The 22,640-nt window shown below is 45.0% G+C and overlaps 1 protein-coding gene and 1 pseudogene across 4 annotated transcripts in view; one reads left to right on the top strand and one right to left on the bottom strand.

Moving 5' to 3' along the window:
- Window positions 1-22,640, top strand: part of LOC146177965 (uncharacterized) — a 122,271-nt gene that overhangs the window by 19,865 nt on the left and 79,766 nt on the right. For all 4 annotated transcript variants that reach the window (XR_014701120.1, XM_084580680.1, XM_084580682.1 and 1 more), the window contains exons 4-5: window positions 16,420-16,514; window positions 18,328-18,485. Coding sequence is in view for 3 of the 4 variants with exons in the window: in XM_084580680.1 (XP_084436806.1) it covers window positions 16,420-16,514; window positions 18,328-18,485 (253 nt within the window). In the remaining variant the exon portion in view is untranslated. The remainder of the gene's footprint in view (window positions 1-16,419; window positions 16,515-18,327; window positions 18,486-22,640) is intronic.
- Window positions 11,161-13,049, bottom strand: LOC146177966 (uncharacterized; annotated as a pseudogene).

Here is a 22,640-nt window from a genome sequence, read left to right as displayed (position 1 = left end):
ATATGTGACAATATCAAATAGACCTCCATCCTTATTATCTATGCATAAATACCGAATTTCTTGCGAGTGTAGTAGAAAATCCCATCTTGTGCAATACTTCCCGGAAATAAACCCCTCCCTAAGAATTTAACAAACATGATTTATTGTTTCGACTTTCTTGCTTATTACACAATGGTCTCTTCATCGGATAAAATATATTGCCACAGGCCACACAAAGCTCATTCGTAGACGTCGAGAGGTACCGTACAATGGCAGAGGTTTAATTGTCCAGACCAGAGCTATCTCGAGCACACCACACACGACCGCGACCACTTCGTATTCGTCATGGTTTAGAGAGCCGGTAGCTCGAGCCAGCTCCGTGGCAAGACATCCCTCCAAAACCTTTTAAAGCAATGTTCCGTGGTGTCATATAAAGAAAAGGGTCTCAGTTCCTGGCTAACCTAGCTCTCTTTGACACATGTGTGCCTGAGCGTCCACTGTATAAGGCCTTGTACAAGGGTTTTGTGAAAATATTGTCAAATACATCGCAATTCAGTTTTGTTGCGATCTACCGGCCAAAGGCCGGCAGCTACGCGATGAACACCAGGCAGATTCGCAGAGCGAAAAGACGACGCTTTATTTCCGGCTCGGAAATATATAGAGAAGAAAAGAAAGCAGGGGAAGAAGGAAAGAGGGACTATCGACGCATGCGCTGGTTATCTGCAGCATTGTTATCTGCAGAAAGTTTCATGCGATTTACACCGTGCAAATGTTCCATAGAGGAATGCGCTGAAAATTTAACACATGCGGCAGCCTTCACACACAAATTCCACAGGCTGCTTATTCAGCGGAGACAACACTGGCATCAAGTGCTAAGGACGTCACGGAAAAAAAAATCGGTTGAATATCAGTCGTAGAAAGCTGTCCGACCCCAGACCTCCCCTTTTAACCTCTCGGAACCGCTTAGTCGTGCTTACCCTTCCCATCCCGGAGCTCTCATGAAAAGGGCCAACGCCCTATGACTCTTTTGCACGTTTATACGCGAACAATTGAGTACTTGCTGATGAAAAAAAAAATCATTACATGCAGTAGCTCTGACGACAATCGATAAGTTGCCGCCTTTCCCTTTTTCTATTCTTTCCCGGTATGTCGTACGTCTGCCCTTACCAGTAAATATATATATATATATATATATATATATATGCGTGTGTGTGCGTGCATTCGTGTGTGTGTGTGTGTGTGTGTTTGCGAGTAAGCATCCAGCGCGATGCGTAAGTAGTACATGGTAGGGCCTTGGCCCTGGTCACATTTGGAAAACGATCAACTTGAATGAAGACGGTCCATATCAGAGCCCAATGCACTTAGTACAGCTTAGTCCGCTATACCTATAACATGAGAGAACTCACGCGCAAAATTCACGGTTTCAACTGTACATTTCACAGCTACAATTGCACAATCTCATCTGTATACGCATATTAGCTACACTTCGGCTGCCTGTAACGTAAACCCAATAATAGGGTCGTTTTTTCATTATTTTCATGCAAAAAGTGTAAAAGTAAATACAAAAGAAACGTGGGCTGAGAGGATAGCTCTGCCGAAACGATTGCTGCAAGCTGATGAATAGGGCTAAATATAAGAGGTTTGAAAAAAAAAAAAAAACTGCCGCGATGCTTCGGCGTTAGTTGAGTAAAGGCGCTTGTAAGCAATGCACAGCTATCTTAAAATGGCACTTGTTGATTAAACCGCATAACATAGTTGAACGAGAGTTAGGGCGAAGCCACAGTCGGGAACGTAGTCATCAACTAACGCAGAAAAAGTCCGCCAAACAACCGAACGCAAGCACATCTAGTTTCGCATTAACGCGCGTAAGAATCTAAAAAGTGCTGACAAAATGTTTTAAGGGGAAAGAATTTAATACCTAATCGTTGTCGATACAATTTTGGCAGCAGAAGGTTATCAGCTGAGGTGTAACGGTTTCGAGAGCATGCGTTAAAAGAAAATTAATAAACCTTGCCTCAACCAGGAATCGAACCTCCACCCCTTGGATTTCCAGCCCGGCGCTTTACAAAGTACGCCGCGCCCGGATTTTTTTTTTTCTTGCATGAAAGTACTTCGAGCCACTTTAACCAGGTAACATCCTGCAATCTGTCCTAATCAGTTACACCAGCATCGAGCTCTCACTTTGGCCACACATCAAAATTCCGGGAGACATATTCATGCATCTAGTAAAGGTAACCAGGCAGCAGGTCGATCCTGAGCGGCATATACCCCCTGTACTGCAGCACACTGTTCTCTAAACAGAGACTTCGATGAACGTTATGGCTCTGCGTGGCGATCTTTCATGCTTCTCTTCCAAAGGCTTAAAAGTCCCATGAGCACTAAAAGTCACATGGCAACTCAGAAGCTTCCATTGAAGGCAAAAATGTTTATATTATAGGCCGTAATATCAATGTCCTTTTATAGAGTCCATTGAAGAATGTCCCCAAAAAACACTGCATCACGGAAATACACAAAGCAGTGACCTAAAGTTTCTGGCTCTGATACACGCGACAGTCCACTGCCCATGGCACAATAATCCCTTTTGCACGAAGCCACGTTTTTACTGGTAAGGCTGACGTGTGAAGTTTAAAGAAGCAAGAATTTGCGGCTGATTGTATACACATCTGTTGAACCCGCTTTAATACATTATTGTCTAGAAAGGAGAGGTAAAGCTGCCAATACATCGGTATAGGAAATAATGTCTTATTAAAAAGTTTATTCACCTGTCTTCTGGATAGAGTGTATAGGTTGCGGAGCCCTGTGACCACTTTTATTGCTCCAAACCGCGCGCGCTATTTTTCTGTTTTGATTGGTATTTGCCCGGGCAGCGCGAGTGAGCATTATGGAGATGGCAATCGAGGGGGTGGAATTTTATCGGAGGGGAAAGGAAGATAGATAAGCGCGTCAAAAGCAAGGCTTGTGGCTTTTTTGTCCGGCGGGAGACAAGCGTGGGGCGGCCAGCGTGCGTAAGGGCGTTTTGGACCTATTGCTCGCCTTATTCGCTCCGCAGTGTTTTGTCTCGCAGCGGTAAAGCCCTGACCGTCTTTCTGCCATATCTTTGGAGTTCTATTGTCGCCCGCCTGAACTACATGTTTCCAGTGCAGTAGCGTCTAGTGTTGTTGTTTTTTATTGAATGCTTTTTCGTTTATGCGGAATAAACTGGTGTTTTTAAAATAGACTGGATTTGTCTCTCGTCGGTGAGACCATAGCTCGCGGGCCCGTTTTCTGAAGCCGACGCCTTCAGGCTATTCCAAGGAACATTGTACGGTGAGGAAATGGAATATGTTAGGAGGAGCCTCACTCTTAAGACTAGTGGGCACATACAAATTAGGCAAATGGGCACCTAATCGTCTATTAAATGCAAATGGGAGAGGGAAAACCTTTAAACAAGCTGATAAACAAACACGTGCTGAAGGCCAGCTCCACCAGCCTCCGGAGGAGGAAATAAATTACGTTCTAGATTTCGAAACATATCTATGCATTGCAGGTGTTGTATTGTGCAAGAAACAAAGTACAGCCCATCCATAAAATGTTTGCTATTTCGTGTAGCGCTCTCAATGGGAGCCTATGCGTCGAGATATTTTGTTACTCCATGCCCCGGTTGGTGAAGCACCCTTCATAATTCCTCTTGCCTACCCTGATGATGATTGCGGGATTCGGCGAGTGATGATGGTGGTAAAACATTTATTGGGCGAACCAAGGTGCATTACAAGCATGGAAGTGGTTCCTGACCCTGGCTGTTGTCTGTCAGGCTGTGCCAGGCAGCGACCGCTTAAGCATGTGATAGATACTGCGCCTTCCCTTCCCTGTGAACGAATTATAGAATGCCGGTGAATTTTGATCCCTTGAATGAAATGCTCGCTGTGATCAACAAGAGGTGCGCGATGTACCACCGTCACGACAGGTCGTCACTTCATCAGGCGATTAATGCATATAGACCAACACCAATATGGGACCTAAGCGCGATGCGGTGGCGCTTCCGGTGGCGCTTCCGATGCGGCGGCCGGGCCGGTTGGGGGTCATTCAGAGTTGCTTTGCAACTGCTATGAAAAAAAAAATTGAATGAATTGAATTGAACTAGGCTTAGCGCCCATAAGAATACATGGACCCGAAATATTTCAAGGCAATGTTCTAATTTCACAACGCACCTATGATCTCATTATCCGATACAGAGCAACCATGAACATCCTAGAGCAGAACGCAAAAGTAGGAAATCACATCACCAAGGCGATGTATTTTTAAAACACCGCGAAACGTATGCGGGTGCGAGTTGGGAGGGCGACTCATAGAAATACATGCAAACACAACTTACCGCAACATTTTACTCATTTCTCTGAGCACCAGAAGTGGTGGCCAGTTGTCAAACGTTGACCAGCGCTTTGAAGAAGTGTGTGACAAAGTATGCTGCATCATTGCGGAGGTAATTTACTTTTAAAACCCCTCTTTGTCTAGAATCTCAGTTAGAAACACACTGCGGTAGCGCGGTCCATACAATATATGTAAAGAATGGTCGGCGAAGAAGCTGACTTTTGCGCCTACATAGCCAGTCGTTTGTTAAGAGGTGGTGTATTATTTTACGACCATCAATATACGTATGCAGCAACATTTCGCTTCTGATTTTTTAAATGATATTTTTTGATAAATATGTGCGGCGCGTTTCTGGGCGCACCCCCAAGTCTAGGAGCCCCGAACGGCTTTTTTTTTTCTTTTTTTTTTGCTGAACGTCTTGTACTACGCCTTGACATCATGTTGGATAGCGGAAATAAAATAAGTCTTCCATGGGCTAACGACGTTGCTGAGCCGTGTAAGGCAGCAATTGAGGCCGTCGAGACATGGTTCATTTTGCAAATGGAGAGGAATCCAACGCAAAATAACGGGCAAAACGTCAATCCGTTCTGAAAAAATCGATCGTGGCTATGTAGAGGCGGTAAGTATTAAAATGAATGCATATGTAGTTGTGTCACGATACATGCATGTGGTGAGCAAGTCGTAAAGGAACATTTTGACAGCTTTACGTCCGTACACGCGCTGCGTTGTCTGCGCTGGACGGAAAGAAACAAAAGCAGAATGACGGGAAAACCGCGCGAAACAAAAGCGCAGAACGATATATTAGAACCATAGCGATACCACATGGGAGAAGAAAATAAACGAAAAAATAGTCAAGTAGCATATATGCCCCTTGCGTGCACCCACTTGATTCAATATAATTGTATGCCTCCAGGGACTTGTATGCCTGGACAGAAATCACAGCAAAGCTTCCGCGTCACTCCGGGGGACTTCTCAATGTGCTTCAGGCATTGCAAATTGGCCCGGGTGAACAACGCAATCAACGTACAGCTTTTCATTGTAGCCCTGTTTATCCGATTCCGACAAGCTTTTCACGCATAGTCCGACGTTGCTGCTGCCCATACTACATTCCCTTGCAAGTACTGCTAGCCTAACGATGTATGTGCGGGACTATTCACAGCAAGTAACGTTGGTTCACAGCGCGATAAACTGACCGCGCACAGTTGCAGACGACCAAGCACCACCGGCGCCGTCGCTTGCAGACGCTGCGGAGATGGAGGCGGCCGCGGGCCGTGGAGGGTACATCGCCAGCTGCTCATCGTCTGCTGCAATGCGTGATTGTCGTTGGGTCCATATTGTCGTATGGCATTTGACAACAACTCTTGAAATGTAATTCTATCTAGGATGTATCACTTGAGCGCTAGTATAAAACCTAATTTACCCCCTGCTGCAGCATATAAGACTGTAAACACAACTGCGCGATTCTCGACACCCAGCTTGCAGTGAGCCTTTTGGGGGTGTCCGGATTCACAACCACATTATTCAGGGAGTTTTCAAAGCAGACTGCTTCCGCAAGGACGCACGATACTTTGTGACATACTTCTCCAAAGTGCTGGCCAATGTTCATGAAACGGCCACCACTTCTGATGCTCTGTGAAATGAGATAAATGTTGCGGTAAGTTGTGTTTACATGTGTTTCTAGGGGCCGCCCTCCAAACTCGCATCCTCATACGTTTCGCGGTGTTTTAAAGATACTTCGACTCAGTAATGAGATTCTACGATATTCATGGCTATTCTGCACCGAATAACGATATCATAGGTGCGTCGGGAAATGAGAAAACTGCTTTGGAATCTCGGTTCCATGCATTCCTATGGGCATAAACCCTACTTTTAACCCCCAGTCGGCTGCGGAGCTGCGAGCGCCCCCTTTGTTTGTAAACAGGGTGTTGGTCTATACGAAGCTGACCCCACCGGGCGTCCGTGCGGTGCCTTGAATTTCGCGCTTCCTCGAACGCCGCACTACACACCAAAAAGAAGCAGACTGAGAGGACGAAGTACAGAAGGCATCAGCGGCGTTAAAAATTGATTTACAGGTTAGAAAAAGCGCAGTATCTGTTAAAATTCTCCGGGACACATGTACCACACCATAAAGGAAGGGGGGAAGGTGGGAGTGAAATAAGAGAGGGAGATAGATGTGTCGTAGGGGAGGGCTAAGATCCACCGCGCAATAATGGATTTGGTTGGTTTGTGGGTTTTAACGTCCCAAAGCGATTCAGGCTATGAGAGACGCCGTAGTGGAGGACTCCGAAAATTGCGACCACCTGGGGTTATTTAACGTGCACTGACATCGCACAGCACACGGACGCCACTCCGTTTCGCCGCAATCGAAACGCAGCCGCCAAGGCCGGGATTCGATCCCGCTTCCTTGGGCACAGTAGTCGAGCGCCGTAACCGCTGCGCCAGCCCGGCGGGGCGCTATAGTGACTTTCGCCTCATCGCACTTCAGTGGTCCAAAGTGCCCCTGAATTTTTGGGCTTCTTAAGATCGAAAGCAAAACGGCGCTTTTACATAGACAGCATTGGTTGACTGTCGGCTGCTGGCCGGAATCGTGTTCTCGGCCGAATGACGGCCCATGGTTGGGCATGTCCCAGGTTTGGCGTAAGGCGGCCGTCGACTAAGGCCCAAGCTCGGGCAGCCAACTAAATTCCGACCAATTCAGCTATGGTTTCTCTACCATTGGGCAGCACATGGTCACCCCCATACTAGGTTGGTCAGAAGTCAGCCACCATCCATGTCCTGATCTCATGACCGGAACTGAACGCCGCCCTTTTTGGCAACAGTTGTTCGGAAAGCTGGCAGCCGACGTTCGACCGCATGCCAGGTTGACTAGGAGCCGTTCAGCACTCACTATTCAAAGATTTGCTTGTATTGGATGCCGATTACACCAATTAGCGGCGCGGGAAAGCTTTAAGCACGACTTAAGCTGATCGTTCTGGAGAGCGTGTGAAAACTAATGAAGTTGTAGTGAAAATCACCAAACATCGGCAATTGCACCACATTACTTCTTAGAAATATGTTCAGACACTGCACAAACCTGCTCTAATAACTAAAGGTAGCTTGCAAAAGAAAAAAGTTAGAATTACTTTGCCCACCACCCACCACGAGAATCAATACGGGCTTAAACCAGTACAAAATAAATTGGTGTAAAATACAAAATTTCGCATCGCAGAAAAGCAAAAAAATAAGGGATCATCCATTATTTGGTCGCAACATTAATAATCACAAATCATTGTTTTCGACGGACGTCGGACATGGCAAGATTTTCCGTGACACGAGCATCTTAACGCTTCGACGTCGATAAATAAAACATGATGAGTTGCATAAGAGACTCAAAATACGCCTATCAAACAGCCCATTATCGGTTATCGGTAATTCTTCAGCGGTCATGAAATGACGAAGAACATTCGGCACCGGGCAGCATCGCGCGCACACGCTCGTACATCGTGTCCGCACAAATCTTTAGAAACTGCACATAGATTTTGATGAGCGGAACCGTTACCATGTTATACATTTGTTACAAGCGTTTTATTTAAATGTTAAAAGTGTAAAGCGCATAACAAATACACGGATAACAGCAAGAGACAGACACACGAGCGCTTACTTCCAACTGATTTTAATTTCATGCGAGAAGCAGAATATATGTACACTTGAGATCACATGCGCATGCGAAGAAAAAAACTCAAACAAGAAAAAATATTACCTGGTTGCACATGTAAAAGATGAAAGATATGCAATCTCTTTCTCGGACAGCAAAATCGACGCACCACTTACACAATCTTCGCCAGTTCGTGCTGTCTCACTTGCCTCAACAATTTCACAATTCAACCTGTTTTTACAGAAGCAAGGAATATGTATAGGGTCCAGTGTGGCTCCCATTTTAAGTGACCTGTTTTTACCTGAATGTGACAGAAGGCTCTTTGCTTGCCTGAAAGACGCAGGGGTGTTAAATGTATTTCGTTATGTTGACGAATTTTTAATTTCTTTAGACACATCTGTAATCACCCTCGATGAGGCCGTTGGAAGTGTTTTAGATTGTTTTTCGAACTGTTTATCTCCACTTGTCGTCACACATGAGCTCCCTGATAACAATAGCATACGCTTTCTTGATATCATGTTAACGTTTTTTGAAGATCATACTTGCTGGATTTATCATCCCAGGGATGGAAAAGTGCCTTTACCTTTCAGCTCCGCGCACTCTAAACTCATTAAACGTAACATAGCTCGTTTAGGTTTCATAAATTGTTTGAAAAAGTCATGGCCACATTCTGTTGAAGAAAGCATCTTTTTACAGTCAAGAAAGTTGCAAGATGCTGGCTACCCATTGCACAGGCTGGTGTCTGTTGCAGAAGGACTTGTTAAAACAAACAAAAGGAAAGCTAACTCACAGCATGAGCCGGATAAGACAAAAGATAAAATAAAGTTTGCAGTCATCCCCTATAAGCACAGGTTGTCACACAACCTAAGAAAAATTGGTAACCGAGTGAATGTAAATGTTTTGTTCTCTGCCCCAAGTAAGCGGAGTGCGCTAAGTAAGCAGAGCACGTCATAAAACAGGATGAAGTCAGGTTGCATGATCAAGCACCAAAAGCCATTTGTAAAATGCACAGAAGGGGTAGTGTACAAGGTGCCATTGACTTGCGGTAAATATTACCTAGGCCAAACTGGTAGATGTCTAAATGAGAGATTAGGTGAACATAATTACGCTGTGGACAACAGAAAAGGTGGGCATTTGAGCATTCATTGCCTCAAGTGCAAAAGCAAGAAGAATTGTCGTCCTCTCTTTCATTAATGTGAAGTTCTTTATAAACGCAAGTGTAAAACAACGCGTGAAATTGTTGAGGCAAGTGAGATAGCACGAACTGGCGATGATTGTGTAAGTGGTGCGTCGATTTTGCTGTCTGAGGAAGAGATTGCATATCTTTCATCTTTTACATGTGCAGCCAGATAACATTTTTTCCTGTTTGAGTTTTTTTCTTCGCATGCGCATGTGATCTCAAGTGTACATATATTCTGCTTCTCGCATGAAATTAAAATCAGTTGGAAGTAAGCGCTCGTGTGTCTGTCTCTTGCTGTTGTCCGTGTATTTTTTATGCGCTTTCCAGTTTTAACATGTCTAACCAACTCGCCCAAACGCTGCCATTATTTTATATGTTTCCTACCGGTTGAAATGTTTATATGCAGAGGTCGTAATTAAATATAGCGAGACTAAACTATGCTAGCAGTGTAACAAATGCGATCGAGACGCCAAACAGTGGGTGGAAGAGCAATGAAAGAGCGGGATATTCTGCGTGCGTGGTCGACAGTGCGAAAGCGTGAGGCAGCGTGCGTCCGCGGACCTGCTCAGGGCAGCAATACAGATAGTATTCGATAGCGCGGAGTGGCGTGACAGAAAGAAAACGCATACAAAAAAAAACAAAGAAAAAGATGCGTCTATGATCGCGCGGGCATTTGAACAGCACCGCATAACATTAGGCAGCGGCGCCAGCCGCCTTCGTGCACATTTTAGAGCGCAGCTCTTTGACGCCCGTTCCTAGGTTTCGAGTCGGCGTCGGCCTCGTAGCCCGCTCCTGCCCCCTTTCAGCCCCCTAGCTCAGGCCCCCCTTCCTGCGTGGCGCCGACCGCCCGTGTTATCTGATTGCTGCGTGCGCTCCCCCGTTCGCCATTGCTTATACCCCCCCTCTGCCCCCCCCCCCCCCCCCCTCTTCCTGCGTGGCGGCGAGGGTGCTCTTCGGTTCCCAACAATTTCCATAACTGTGTTAAAGGTCATTTGTCCTGTAGTTTTGTTTTGTTATTTGAAAATAAACTGTATTTAAACATTCTGCAATTATTTCGTATTTCTTTCCCCGTACCTTATAACATCATTCTCTGGTATTTTTACAACTTTGATGTAACGTCCTCGTTCTTGCTGTACATTTAATCGTATTGATATTCAGTTTTATCTGTATAATGCGCAAGTGCGTATACAGCCGTTTATTCAAAAGTCCTCGCCGAGCAGCAATTTCGGCTCGGGTATTGCAGGAAACATTCGGAAGATAGTGGGAAGAATAGCTCGGTATTTTGAGGCGGTGTCCCTTCCCTTACAGCGTAGTTCATGCATTAACCGATAACTTGCGACAGATGCGGAGTCTTGCATTTCCTATAATAAATTTACAAATCTAATGCAGGTCTCCAAAAAAGGTATTTATGCACTTTGTTCAGTTGCAAAAAAACTAATAAAATTAATTATATTAGAACAATTCAGAAAGTGTAAATGCAGACTAAAAGCGCAATTGCCTTTACCCTTATGACAAAGATTTGCCTCTAATTTTCTCTTAATTGTTTCTATCATACTACTTGAATGTGCCCCTCTCCTTTCTGTAATGTTCTCGAACCCCGAGTGTAATAAACAAGTAACACCTATAAACAAAACAACGCATTTTCTTTATTTGCGAAACACTCAATGCTCCACTGGGATAGACAACGTTTTTAAAACTTTGAACGACGCCATTCATGTGAAAATTTTCAAGCGTTTCAGGAAGTTAAAATTGACCTAGTACAACCAACATTTGGACCACGTTTGCCGAGAAGAAAATTGGTTTAGCAGCAACCTCAAATAAAAAAGCGAGGGTAAAAAGTTATGTATATTTTTTCAAGGTATAGTTACGAAAAATAAAAGGCAAATTGTCACGTTCAAGTAATAAGTCTACCGCGCTGTAAATTGCTTACCATAGCGAACTGGTGGGGGTGGTGAAAAACGATTAATTAGAAAATGACAGTGCGCAGGCCCAAAAAGGAACCTTTACATGAGTGGAGTCTTTAGTCCAGGACCCTTCTGGACAAAGCCGCCGCCCTTGCCCGTTTCGCCAGATCCCGTTGGGACTCAAGCGATGAGCAGCTGAGCAGGGCTGCCTCCCGGTTCTTTGTGATGGGGAAAGGGGTAGGGGAAAGGGTAGGATTCTTTTGACATGCCCACACCATAAGGTAGACATCGAAGGTCTCCCCACAGTGTGGAAACCGCCCATTTATCTTGGAATGGAAATTTTTTGCTATAGCAGGACAGAACAAATTGTTGATCTACAGGCGCCTCAGGGTTCGTTCGTCTTCCCTACTCAACCCCTTCGCAGGAGCTGGGTAAAGCTGAAGTTGTTCGCAATAGTCAATTAAATTTCGCGAAAGCGTAGGAGCGGTTGCCTAGCCTCAAAACAGGAGGAATCTCTGTGAGAAGCCCGGCAAGTAAGCGCTCGGGCAGTCGGGTCGGCGGCTTCGTTACCTCGCAGACCCTGTTGACCCGGAGTCCAAGTGATTCATTTCGGAGACGGAATCGATCCCTCACAGCCTGTCTAAGAAGGCTTGTCGTGAGTTTATTATTACTGCTTTCGATTTTGGGTCCGCGGCGGCCAACGCAATGACGAACGCCTCTGCCTGCACAGAATTTGGCTCACTAGCAGAGCCCGTTCACGCGGATGTCCTGGTGAACTACAGCTTCCGTATAGAATCCGCAGGGCGACGGCTCTGCCACGTCGACGTAGTTGACCCCTGTGTCTGTCCCGTGTTGATGTTCGAGTGCTCGAGCCCGTGATGCTTATCTACCGTCATGTGTTTGATTAATCATGTTTCGTGGGAGTGGCTGGACCCAGAGCTTGTGATGACGCACCACCAGGATCCGAAATGTCTCCTCTGATGTGCATTCGTGTTGAATTTATAAGCGTTCTAGCAGGCGGAGCCCGGCTGCCGTCTGCGAGAATCGCGTGTATTGATTGGTTGACGATATGAGCCTTCCGTAGTTTAACTTAGGAGTTTTGCCCCCCCAGTGCTGACAAACTCGAGTTAGAAGTGGCAACCGGGAGATTTAATGCTGGCTTTCTGACCTTCCTAATTATGGCATCAGTGTGTTCTTCATGTTGTTTCGTGGTGCGTAGGTACGGCACGGAGTATAGGATCCTGCTGGTCACGAAGGCATGGGCGAGCCTAAACCTGTCCCTGCCACGTAACGCACCGTTCTTGTTTGAAACGCGGTGGATCACATCTCCAACCTGTTCCCCTACTCGCTTGAGTTTGAAGAGGGTAGACTCAGGTCTTAGGTTATTGTGAAAGAATAAGCCCAAGGTCCGGAGCTCGTCAACCTCTTTGATGGGGACTGCCGTCAGCCAGATGTGTAGACTCGTGTTATCATTTGGGCGTTATCTGATGTGTAAAATTTCAGATTTCGCGGGAGCGCATTAGAGTCCCCAGCCAGCGGCTTAACCATCAACCGTTGTGGCGGCCCTCTGAAAGCAGTCTTCCATTTTTCCAATGCTCCCTCGCTCGTCCAAATTGTTGTTTACTCCTCGTATAACTCGTGACGAATGCCTTCTATCCGGGCCAATTGGTGTGGACGCGTCATTATTGCTATATTAAAGAATGGTGACACAGCCGCCCCTTTGGGTGTACCCCATGTTCCCATGTTGTAAGGTCCGTGCTCCTCGTCCTCGATCCTGAGGAGGGCTTGACGCTTCGAGAGAAAATCCTGAATGTAGGCGAAGGCGTGCCCACAGATAGTTCAACTAACGTTAGACAGGATGCTGCCATGTTTGACATTATCACCCCCCCCCCACACACACACACACACTCAGGTCGAGGGCAAGGATGTCCTTGTCCTTTTGGCGCATGATAGTGAGTCTGAGAATGTCTCGGTCTAATTGTAGTAGGACATCCTGTGCCGACATATGCGGGCGGAACCCAAACAAGGTGTCGGCAAAGATGCTTTCGGACTCCATGCATGTAGATAGGCGATCCCTTATGTCGTCTCCTTAAGTTTGCCGCCACACGATGCGAGTTATATGGGCCTCAGGTTTTCGGTTTTCACCACCTTCCTGGTTTCAAAATGAATGTGACCAAAACGGTCTTCCAGTCTTGGGGAAGTCAACACCCGTCTCCGATCTTATTAATGCACTCCAATAGATGTAAGCATGCCGAGTTGGAAGTTTCGATAACAGTTTGACTATTATTCGATCTCGACCAGGAGAAGTATCTCACCTCATTTTAGCTGGCGCTGCGTTCTAGTCATGCAGCTTGACGGAGGCGTCAATTTTGAGGTTAGACTTTCCCGCGTACTCGTACTGGGGGTCAATTGGGGTTTCCATACGACAGAGGTATTCATCGCACAGGGTGTCCGCTGCTTAAGCCGTTGTACCATCGTACCAGTCCAAAGCTCGTCGGAGCTTTCTCTGCATCTCCGCTCTCGTCTGAGCGGGATCAATGAGGCTGAGAAAAAGGCGCCAAGTCTTCCTCGAGCTCATTCGACGCACTGCCCAGTTACAGCGTTCCATCCAATTTGATTCTGTGAGTTGGGCGGCATACGCTGCGGCCTGCACAGTCAGCTTTGCAGTGCGAGGCTTGAGATGGCGCTTTAGTTACTGTTTCTTCCACCTTTTCGTTAGACCCGGGCGTGCTCCCACAAGTGAAGGAGGTGGTTGTCCACTGCAGAGATCTCTTCTGTAGTCTGAATTGTAGTGGATTGGTGTTGTATTTTGTCGAGCTGTTTTCCCACTCCGCATAGCCGCCATTGAAAAGCACGGGTGGGATGCTTGCGTTCTTAGGTGGTACCAGTTGGTCAATTTGGCCTCCCCCACTTTTTGCTATGTGCCTTCGCAAGAAGGGTGATGCTAAGAAAGTAATGATCGCTGCCAAGAGATTCCTCCCTGTTTTCCCATGTGGATTCTTTATCGTTCTTGACTAGAGATGGGTCAGGACACGTATCTTTCGTCACCGAGTTGCCCAAGCGTGTGAGGTAAGCCGGGTCCGGTAAAAGCGTTAGACAAAGCGTGGAGATCTCCGCCAGCTTGCGTCTTCTGGCCTTTTCGTAGTGGTAGCCCCAGTGAAGGGTGAGGGCGTTGTCTTCTCCAACAGTCACTAGCGAGTCTCGGTTAGCCAATTTGATAGGTTTGTCAGGCAGAGGAACCAACATCTCCGGCGATTGTATGACCAGGCTGAGCATTTGCGACCCCGAGGAGACCTTCTGATATATAAACTTCGCGAGAAGATCTCGAGCGGGAACGGCTAGACCTGATTTTGCTTTGAATAACAAGCGTGACGGATTCGGTCACCTAGTTAACGATAGTGGGGAGAATCTGGCTTAGTTAGATCTGAATGAGCTAATTGCAGATTTCAAAATTTTAGACAGTAAAATGCAGTACAAGGCTAAAGATGTACTGCATTTTACCGTCTACAGTTTTGAAATCTGTAAGTTTTCAACAAAGAAATTTTACGAACCCATATTCGTACTTAAGGCACTTATATTGTGTTCAGAATTTTAAATGTGACCAGCGAGGAACAGATAGGCATTAGTAAAACCACCTTACCAGCAGGAACAGCACGGTAGGTATTAGTGGATAGAGACGCAGAAACAGCACATCGGCCTACTGCATATCTGTGCAGTTCATAGATGAACAGCAATGGGGCTACAGCTTGGAATGCTGTCTTTCATTTCTATCTACGTCTTTAGAGCAGCCCAACAGCATACGGGCGTAATTATAACAATTATCGCCCGCTATGCGTTTAATAGGGTCCTGCTTATCAAGTTCCACTCGCCTTCAATACATCCAGAACCCAGAACCATAGCATTAGTATTTTAAAGTGCAACAAGAAGGCGGTAGCGTTTAGCTCTTTCTAACAAAATACCGACGAAATGATTTCTGTGATTTATTTCCTATATCCTCCTCAGCCGTTAATGCCGTGTCTCTAACCGTCTAAAGGTGTTGAAGGTGATCAATTTGTCATTAATCAGGGGCTGTGCTGCATCCGCCAAGGATCCCGATTAAGGTTTGTTGCATCTCAAATTGTACGAGGAAAAACGTATTACGCGCCTGAAGGCCGTCACCTTATACAACAAAATAGCTGGTAAAAAAAAAAAAAAAACTTTGGATTGGCCAAATGCGGCGGAAAACAAAAAAAAAACATTAAATTCCCTGTACAAACTACAACGAAAATGTATTCTTTGTGCAGCATTCAGAGTGGCGTCATACCATTTCGCTTCCGATTTAGCATCCATCCGGTAGTTAAGTGGTAGACTAGTTGCGTTAGATATTCGAACTGACGACATATTGACTTGCATACCACTAACTTTATACGTAATTAATCCCTAAGAATTGATACTGAGAGTGTCCTTCTATTTGCAAAAAGTCAACTGAATTTTAAATAAAACAATTTGGCCTCTGAATATTTATTATTATTAGAAACAAGCCCAAAGAAAATTCGCGCAATGCAAAGGCGTTGTTAAAGGCCTATTCTACCTTCTCTTAACACCAAGCTTGAGCGTCTTTTTTATTGGTGACACGTCCCAGAAATTGAGATTTACCATTGTTATCTGAAGCAATTAAAACTTTTTCTTTATACATTCATTACTAGTTCACAATCGTCGTTTAGGTCTACACCTAATTGTTGTTCCGATTGGATTCAGACCATGTCAGGTTGACAGTCACCATGCCAATACATTCGTATCTCTGTTAACAGTGAGCGAAAACTTTGAAGTCGCTGCGAATCTGGTATATGATGTGAAGGCATCATTACTCCTAAATTATATACTTTGTCTTTTTGTTTTACTCCAAATGAATTCTTGTCGAATACACATTCTAATAATACTTCTATCACTTGTTAATGAAACAGCATCATGTATTACCTGTTTCCTTTTTATTAATCTGCACCAGGTGTACAGCTTGCAATGTTATTAGTATTTACCAATATTAAACAATTTTTCACCTCGCACACAACTACAAGAAATTCTTACGTTCACTGTGTGTGTGTGGGGGGGTGGTGGCGGCAAACTGCTTCTACTGTTTCTTTCTTCGATAAATTATTTGATTCTTAAGTGCGTGAAATGTCTTTTGGTTAGCATGTGGAAAAAAAGTCAGAGCAAATTATTGAATAACATTTTTAGTACCACCATTTCAACCGTGCATATACGCTATCACTTTTTAGGACAGTAGACAAATGTGGAATCTGTTTTTGCTCTCCACCCTGCCAAAAAATATTATTTTTTTTTTCAGTGATACTGGCGCTGTATGACGAAGTACAATGGCAATTCTTTCTTTGCTACAGTGTTTCTCTTTTTGGCTGCCCAAGTGCTCTGTGTCGATATTGATGGAATGTACTCTAAAGATGACGAAGTCTACAAATATCAAGACCCCAATATGGTAGGATTATTTAATATTTTTCCTATTCCCCTGAAATTACGGCATAGCGCCTCATTCAGAAAATTGCGATTCGAACATATAAATTTAATGCTAGGTTTCATTGTTCAAGTGGTGAAATAAATGCGGCATCCTATTACATAGAAATATATTACCTAATATATGCGCTGCGAATGTAAAAATTAAAAACATTTCTCCTTGTATTTTTACCCAACCTCAGGTAAATTGTGAAGTCTAGGGTTCGACGGAATTCCGTCCGGCGGAGGAAATTCATAGCGACTTGTCAAAAAATATACTCTTGCCAAAGATGCGTAAAAAACACAATCAAAAAGGAATTGACGTTTCAGCGCCCGTACAGGTTCCTTGGTGACAATGAAGCGAAGAACGGGAAGGCAGCTATATATGGGCCTTTTTTCGTCGGAGCCTCCTAGGCTGCTATTGTGACGCTTCCTAAATCGGAGAAACAAGAAAATTCAGGATAATGCTCAAGCAGCAAGCACCATAATTACGTCGTCACAGGCAAAACTAGTTTGAAAGCTTTAGCGCATCATCATCTGAACACTGTCCATGCCTTCGACTGGGACGCAGCCCGTATGCTTCCAAAGGAAAATCATTACCAAAACGCCTTCTCATAAAATCATCGTACATTCAATAAGCGCCGAGCGCGATAAACCGAATCCGTGGCAAACTCCCACAGATATACCTTCGCACCGTTCGAAAAAAACGCCCATATATCTCCTTTCCCTACCATCGCTTCATTGTGATCAAGGCGCCTCTACGGGCGCCTAAACGACAAATCCGTTTTTGTTTTTGTTTTCGTTTTTCCGCGTCTTTGGCGTATGTATGTTTTTTGATGAGTCGGGTAAATACTTAAAGCGTCCCGTTTTTACAACTGAGAAATACATACTTGGCTGCAGTAGCCTTTGCATACTGTAATTCATGATAACTGTATCAACGTCGAACTTCTGTAAACTTTGGCAATTCTTACACTTATATTTTAAATGTCCCTGCTCAACTAAGTTTTTTTTATTGAGAGGGTAGCTCAGTACTGTAAAATGGGTTTATGGCCCTCTACCTCACACATTTTTGCTGGTGAAATTAGAATTTCAGTCAGTAATTTTGCTAGGTACTTAATGAATTAGAACCGCCATGCGGTAGGAATGAAAGTATTAACTGCAAATTATGCGTGCTTATACTTGGATAAAGAGCGAGAAAGTCATTTGGGGTAAAATATATTTATGAAGAGCTGTGGACTAAAAGCCAAAGTTAAACCTTAATGCGCCAGGCTGAACAACTGTAAAGCATACTAGATGAGTTAAGTCGTGTTACAAAATAGTCATACAAACATTACATCATATTTCCTCCAATATTGCAACTGTCTGTCTCACTTCCGTATGTCACATGGATGCCTTGAGAAACATGAAGAGCTTGCCATAAAAGTAACATCTTTTCACTGCGCTGTCACGATAGTATATCATAATAATCTTTTTTATCTAGGAGCACTGTTCACTTGAGAATTGGCGTCCCGCCTGTAGTAACCAGCTCCAAATAAGCAATTGTCTCAAGCTTTCCAGGCTTTGCAGAGGCACTCTCCACCTGCGTATAACTACATTGGCTAGCGTTTGTAGCTAATCAAAAAATAGAGAATTATTTAAGTATCTGTTTTCATAAATTATTTAATTAGATCGTTTTAAAAAGCATTTTTGATTGTCGTGTAAAAAGGGTGATGAATGCGAGCCTAATTTTTCAACTCACTTCAATGCGGCAAGAGTTCTATTGTATGTACTAACTCAAGTCTGCATATATTTCTATTCAGATGCTTAAATACAGCGGCCCAGTTTACCTATATCGGGCATCGTTTTCGTGGGGGCCACACCGCGCATTGTGTATGCGCTCAAATTTCATCAAACAAGCAAACGGTTCTTACTATCGCACACTCGAGTATTTAGCACCAAGACGAAAATACACAAATGCGTAAGTCGCTGTTAGCTTTCTACCTTTTTTTCTAAATACCGACCAAGTTTGAAAACAGTGTCGGGCATGAGGAAGAATGCGCTTTAGGTAATTTAAATTTTCGTGATTTATTGACTTATAGCTGGCATGAGTGAAAATATTGTGCGAGGGACATGCATACTAGTAGATACAAACAGATGCAAATACGTTTATTTTGCATCTAGAGAATAATGGTATTTGAATGATTGCTTACGGAGGGAAATAAAAGCAAGGGGCAAACCTTTGAAAGACCGCGTTGTAAACTGAAATAGGTGGCTACTCTCAAAATCCGTTTGCATGTCCCTACATTATTCGTACACATTCTTTCGAAGTGTTCTCACTCCTCCTCTTCCAACCGTACCAGATGATTAACTTGAAATTGCTTTCAATTACGCTTCAGTATTGCTCATCATCATTATCAGCCGGACTATGTCTACTGTATTGCGAAATCCTCTCCACACTTCTCCAATTAACACCTTCCTGTGCTACCTACATCAAGTTCAAGCCTGCAAACTTCTTAACATAGTTCGGTTAACTAACATTCTGCCACATCTGCCACGCTGTTCTTCCCTCGGAATTCAGTAGTTACCTATAGCAACCATCGGTTATCCTTTCTTCTTGTTCTTGTTCTTGAATACCATTAACACGTCATATAGCTCTCGTTTTTCCTCTAAACTACCCTGGACACCTACTAACTCTTAACGTGGCGCCCAAGTATTTCTTGCCATAGGCATTGTCACGCGCTCGGTAATCACCGGAGGTCATCACCGAGACATGACAAGAAAGATGGCGGTCGTTCGAAGCCCGGCGTAGCCGGCAAGCAAACGTGGAGAATGAGACGAAGACGCGTTGACATAAAACAACAATAAGAAGACGTTTATAGGCACAGAACAAGGAACACACAAACTTTTAGAGGGCAGCAATTAACATTATAAAAGGCAACGACATGAGTGAAGAAACAACCGAATTAAATACTCCGAATTACGTGTACAGGGTCATGCTTTTCTGGGATGGAAGTAACAATTCAAGTAACAGCAAGGGAAAAAAAGTTGAGAGCAGCTGCGAACATACAATTGACCGGGAAACGCAGCGGCAGTCCATCACTGGGATGACGCAGACGGGCGGCACTCCAAGGCGACGATCCTTCCGGTGCAGATTGCGGTCTGAGGATGCGGTGCCGGCGGCGGTGCTCGGGTGCAGCTCAGGTTCTCTTCTTCGGGAGCGAACTGGGTGGACTGACTTTGGGGCCTCGGCGGCTCCTTTCTAAACCCTTGTCGACGATGCCTTGTGCGCAAGGTCGGGGTCCGAAACAAAACATACATTTAGAGCGCACAAAGTAGTTCAGTCACAGAGGAAGGCTCACGTAGACATACCACACATTAGCACTGCATTGCCGCCATCTTAGGATTTAAAAAAAATAACGCACGACAAAAACAATAGTCACGGACGCCCTGACTTTGGTTCTTCTGGGGGTCATATTTCCAGGGAAAAAGAATATACGGATATACATAGGAAGCTCTATACTTTGGACGTAGTAGGGGTGACTTTGAGCGGGGAACGTACGACACAGGCAGCACGTACTCTTCTGATCGAGCATGGAGAGACTTGGAGCTAACACAGGGAAAGCTATACTGTTCCGAGGCAACGTGCACGTACCTGTTTTTGCCCGCCTGACCGATAGTCACATATACAGGTCCCGTGAACATATTTGGCTTACAGAACAACAATTAAGCGTTTTTACAACAGCAACATTTACATTTACAGTTTACATTAGATAGCGAAATACTGGAAGTAGTAGGCGAATATGTCTACTTAGGACAGGTAATAACCGCAGATCCGGACCATGAAAAGGAAATAACAAGAAGAATAAGATTGGGATGGAGCGCATTTGGCAAGCACTCGCAGATTATGACTAGCAGCTTACCGGTATCGCTCAAGAGGAAAGTATACAACAGTTGCATCTTACCTGTACTGACCTATGGGGCTGAAACGTGGAGGCTAACCAAGAGAGTTCTACTTAAGTTGAGGACAACCCAGAGGGCTATGGAACGAAAAATGGTAGGGGTAACATTAAGAGATAGAAAGCGTGCAGAGTGGGGCAGAGAAATAACTCAAGTTACGACATTCTAGTGGAAATTAAGAAGAAGAAATGGAAATGGGCAGGACATGTAGTGCGAAGAGAGGATAACCGATGGTCGCTGAGGGTAACAAACTGGATTCCAAGGGAAGAAAAGCGTAGCAGGGGGCGGCAGAAAGTTAGGTGGGCGGAAGAAGATCGCAGGGGTCAAGTGGATGCAGCTAGCACACAACCGGGTTAAGTGGAGAAATATGGGAGAGGCCTTCGCCCTGCAGTGGGTATAATCGGGCTGATGATGATGATGATGTCAACAACAACATGGGCAAATTAATGGATGCCGCCTATTCTGCTGTACGGCCCATCTCGATAATCGGCTCCAACCTTTTCCTTGCCCTTTATATGCTCGATTCTGAACTGATACTCTTGGAGTACCAAGCTCCAGCGCAGGACCCTGCTGTTTAGTTGCTTGGCCCGTTGCATGTATCTTAGCGGTTGGTGCTCAGTTTGAACAAGGAAGGGCACCCCGTACAGGTAGGTGGAAAACTTCTGAACCGCCCGAACCAATCCCAAGCACTCTATCTCGATAGTGCTGTATGTTGCTTCCCCGGGGAGCAACTGCCTAATAGCGTAAGCCGCTGGGTGAAGCGTCCCGCTATATATATATATATATATATATATATATATATATATATATATATATATATATATATATATATATATATATATATATATATGCTCCTGCATTAGCACCGCGCTGAGGCTGGTGTCAGAGGCGTCTGTGCGAAGTACGAACTGCTTGGAAAAGTCTGGGAGTCGAAGTATAGGAGGGCTCAAAACACGCCGTTTGTGTTCTTCAAAGGCTTCCTGGTGCACCGGTGTCCACTTTACAATGTTGCATTCACCCTTCCTCGTGAGGTGGGTGAGGGGTTCGGCTTATTCGAGCATATTCTGGCATGAAGTCGCGGAAATATCCACTCAAGCCGAGGAATGCTCGTACCTAATGCTTTGTTCAAGGGGTTGGCGGCGCCTTAATCTTCTCCAGCGTTTTTCCAAATGGAGCCAGTTCACCTCTACTGATGCGATGCCCGAGGAACTCGATGTTCTCCATCCCGAAGTCGCATTTTCTGGGTTGCACTGTCAGACCGGCTGCTTGGATTCTTGCAAATAGCTGTCGTAGCGAAGAGAGATGCTCTTCCCACGTAATACTGGCAACCAGGACATCGTCATAATAGTGTTGCCCGCCCGGAATTCCTTCCACAACTCTCGGCATCAACTTGCGAAATACTGCGGGGACTGTCTTCATGCCAAACTGCGTAAAACAAATTTGGAAGAGCTCCGCAGTTGTTGAAAACGCAGTCTTGGTCTTGCACTCTTCGGTCAACAAAATTTGCCAATATCCTTTGAAGAAGTCCACCTTGGAGAAGTATTTCTTCTCTCCGGCTGTAGCAAAGACCGCGTAACCTCTGGGCATGACTTCCGAATCGGCAACCAAGACGTCGTTCAGGCGCCGGGAATCGATGCAAAGCTGGTTCGTGCCGTCCGGTTTCTTCACCAAATTGACTGTATAATTGTAAGGAGACTGCCATTTCTCAATTATTCCGAGTTTCTTCATCTGCTACGCCTCTCTTTCGACACCTTGTCTCGTCGCGAATGGAAAAGGATATTGACTTACGTGCACCGGAGTGCTGGTGGTGAACTCTAACTCACATTCAGCCCAGTCCGTTTTTCCCGGAACGTCGGAGAAAATGCGAGCGTGTTTTGAAAATACACCTCAAAGCTGCTGTCGTTCATTTGACCATCAAGCTATCAGAAAGCTTCACGTCTGGTTCGCCGTCTGTCTTCTGACAAGCCAGAATATGGATTGTCTCCGTCCCACATTGCCCACCAGTAATAAGATACACGCCCTCCACGATGTACTTCACGGACAATAAATATTGCTTGTCAGAACAAGCTGTGCCACCTCGGATCCAAATTGAACAAAAGGATCAAAGCACACAGATGACTATCGATGTGGCTAATGATCCCGTCATGGTAGTTGAAACCTTCCGCCGACTCATGCG

The sequence above is a fragment of the Amblyomma maculatum genome, chromosome 10, assembly GCF_055883805.1.
Source record: "Amblyomma maculatum isolate TAMU_Amacu chromosome 10, ASM5588380v1, whole genome shotgun sequence".
Taxonomy (NCBI): Eukaryota; Metazoa; Arthropoda; class Arachnida; order Ixodida; family Ixodidae; genus Amblyomma; species Amblyomma maculatum.
The sequence above is the reverse complement of the archived record's forward strand: the minus strand, read 5'-3'. Positions and strand labels throughout refer to the sequence as shown.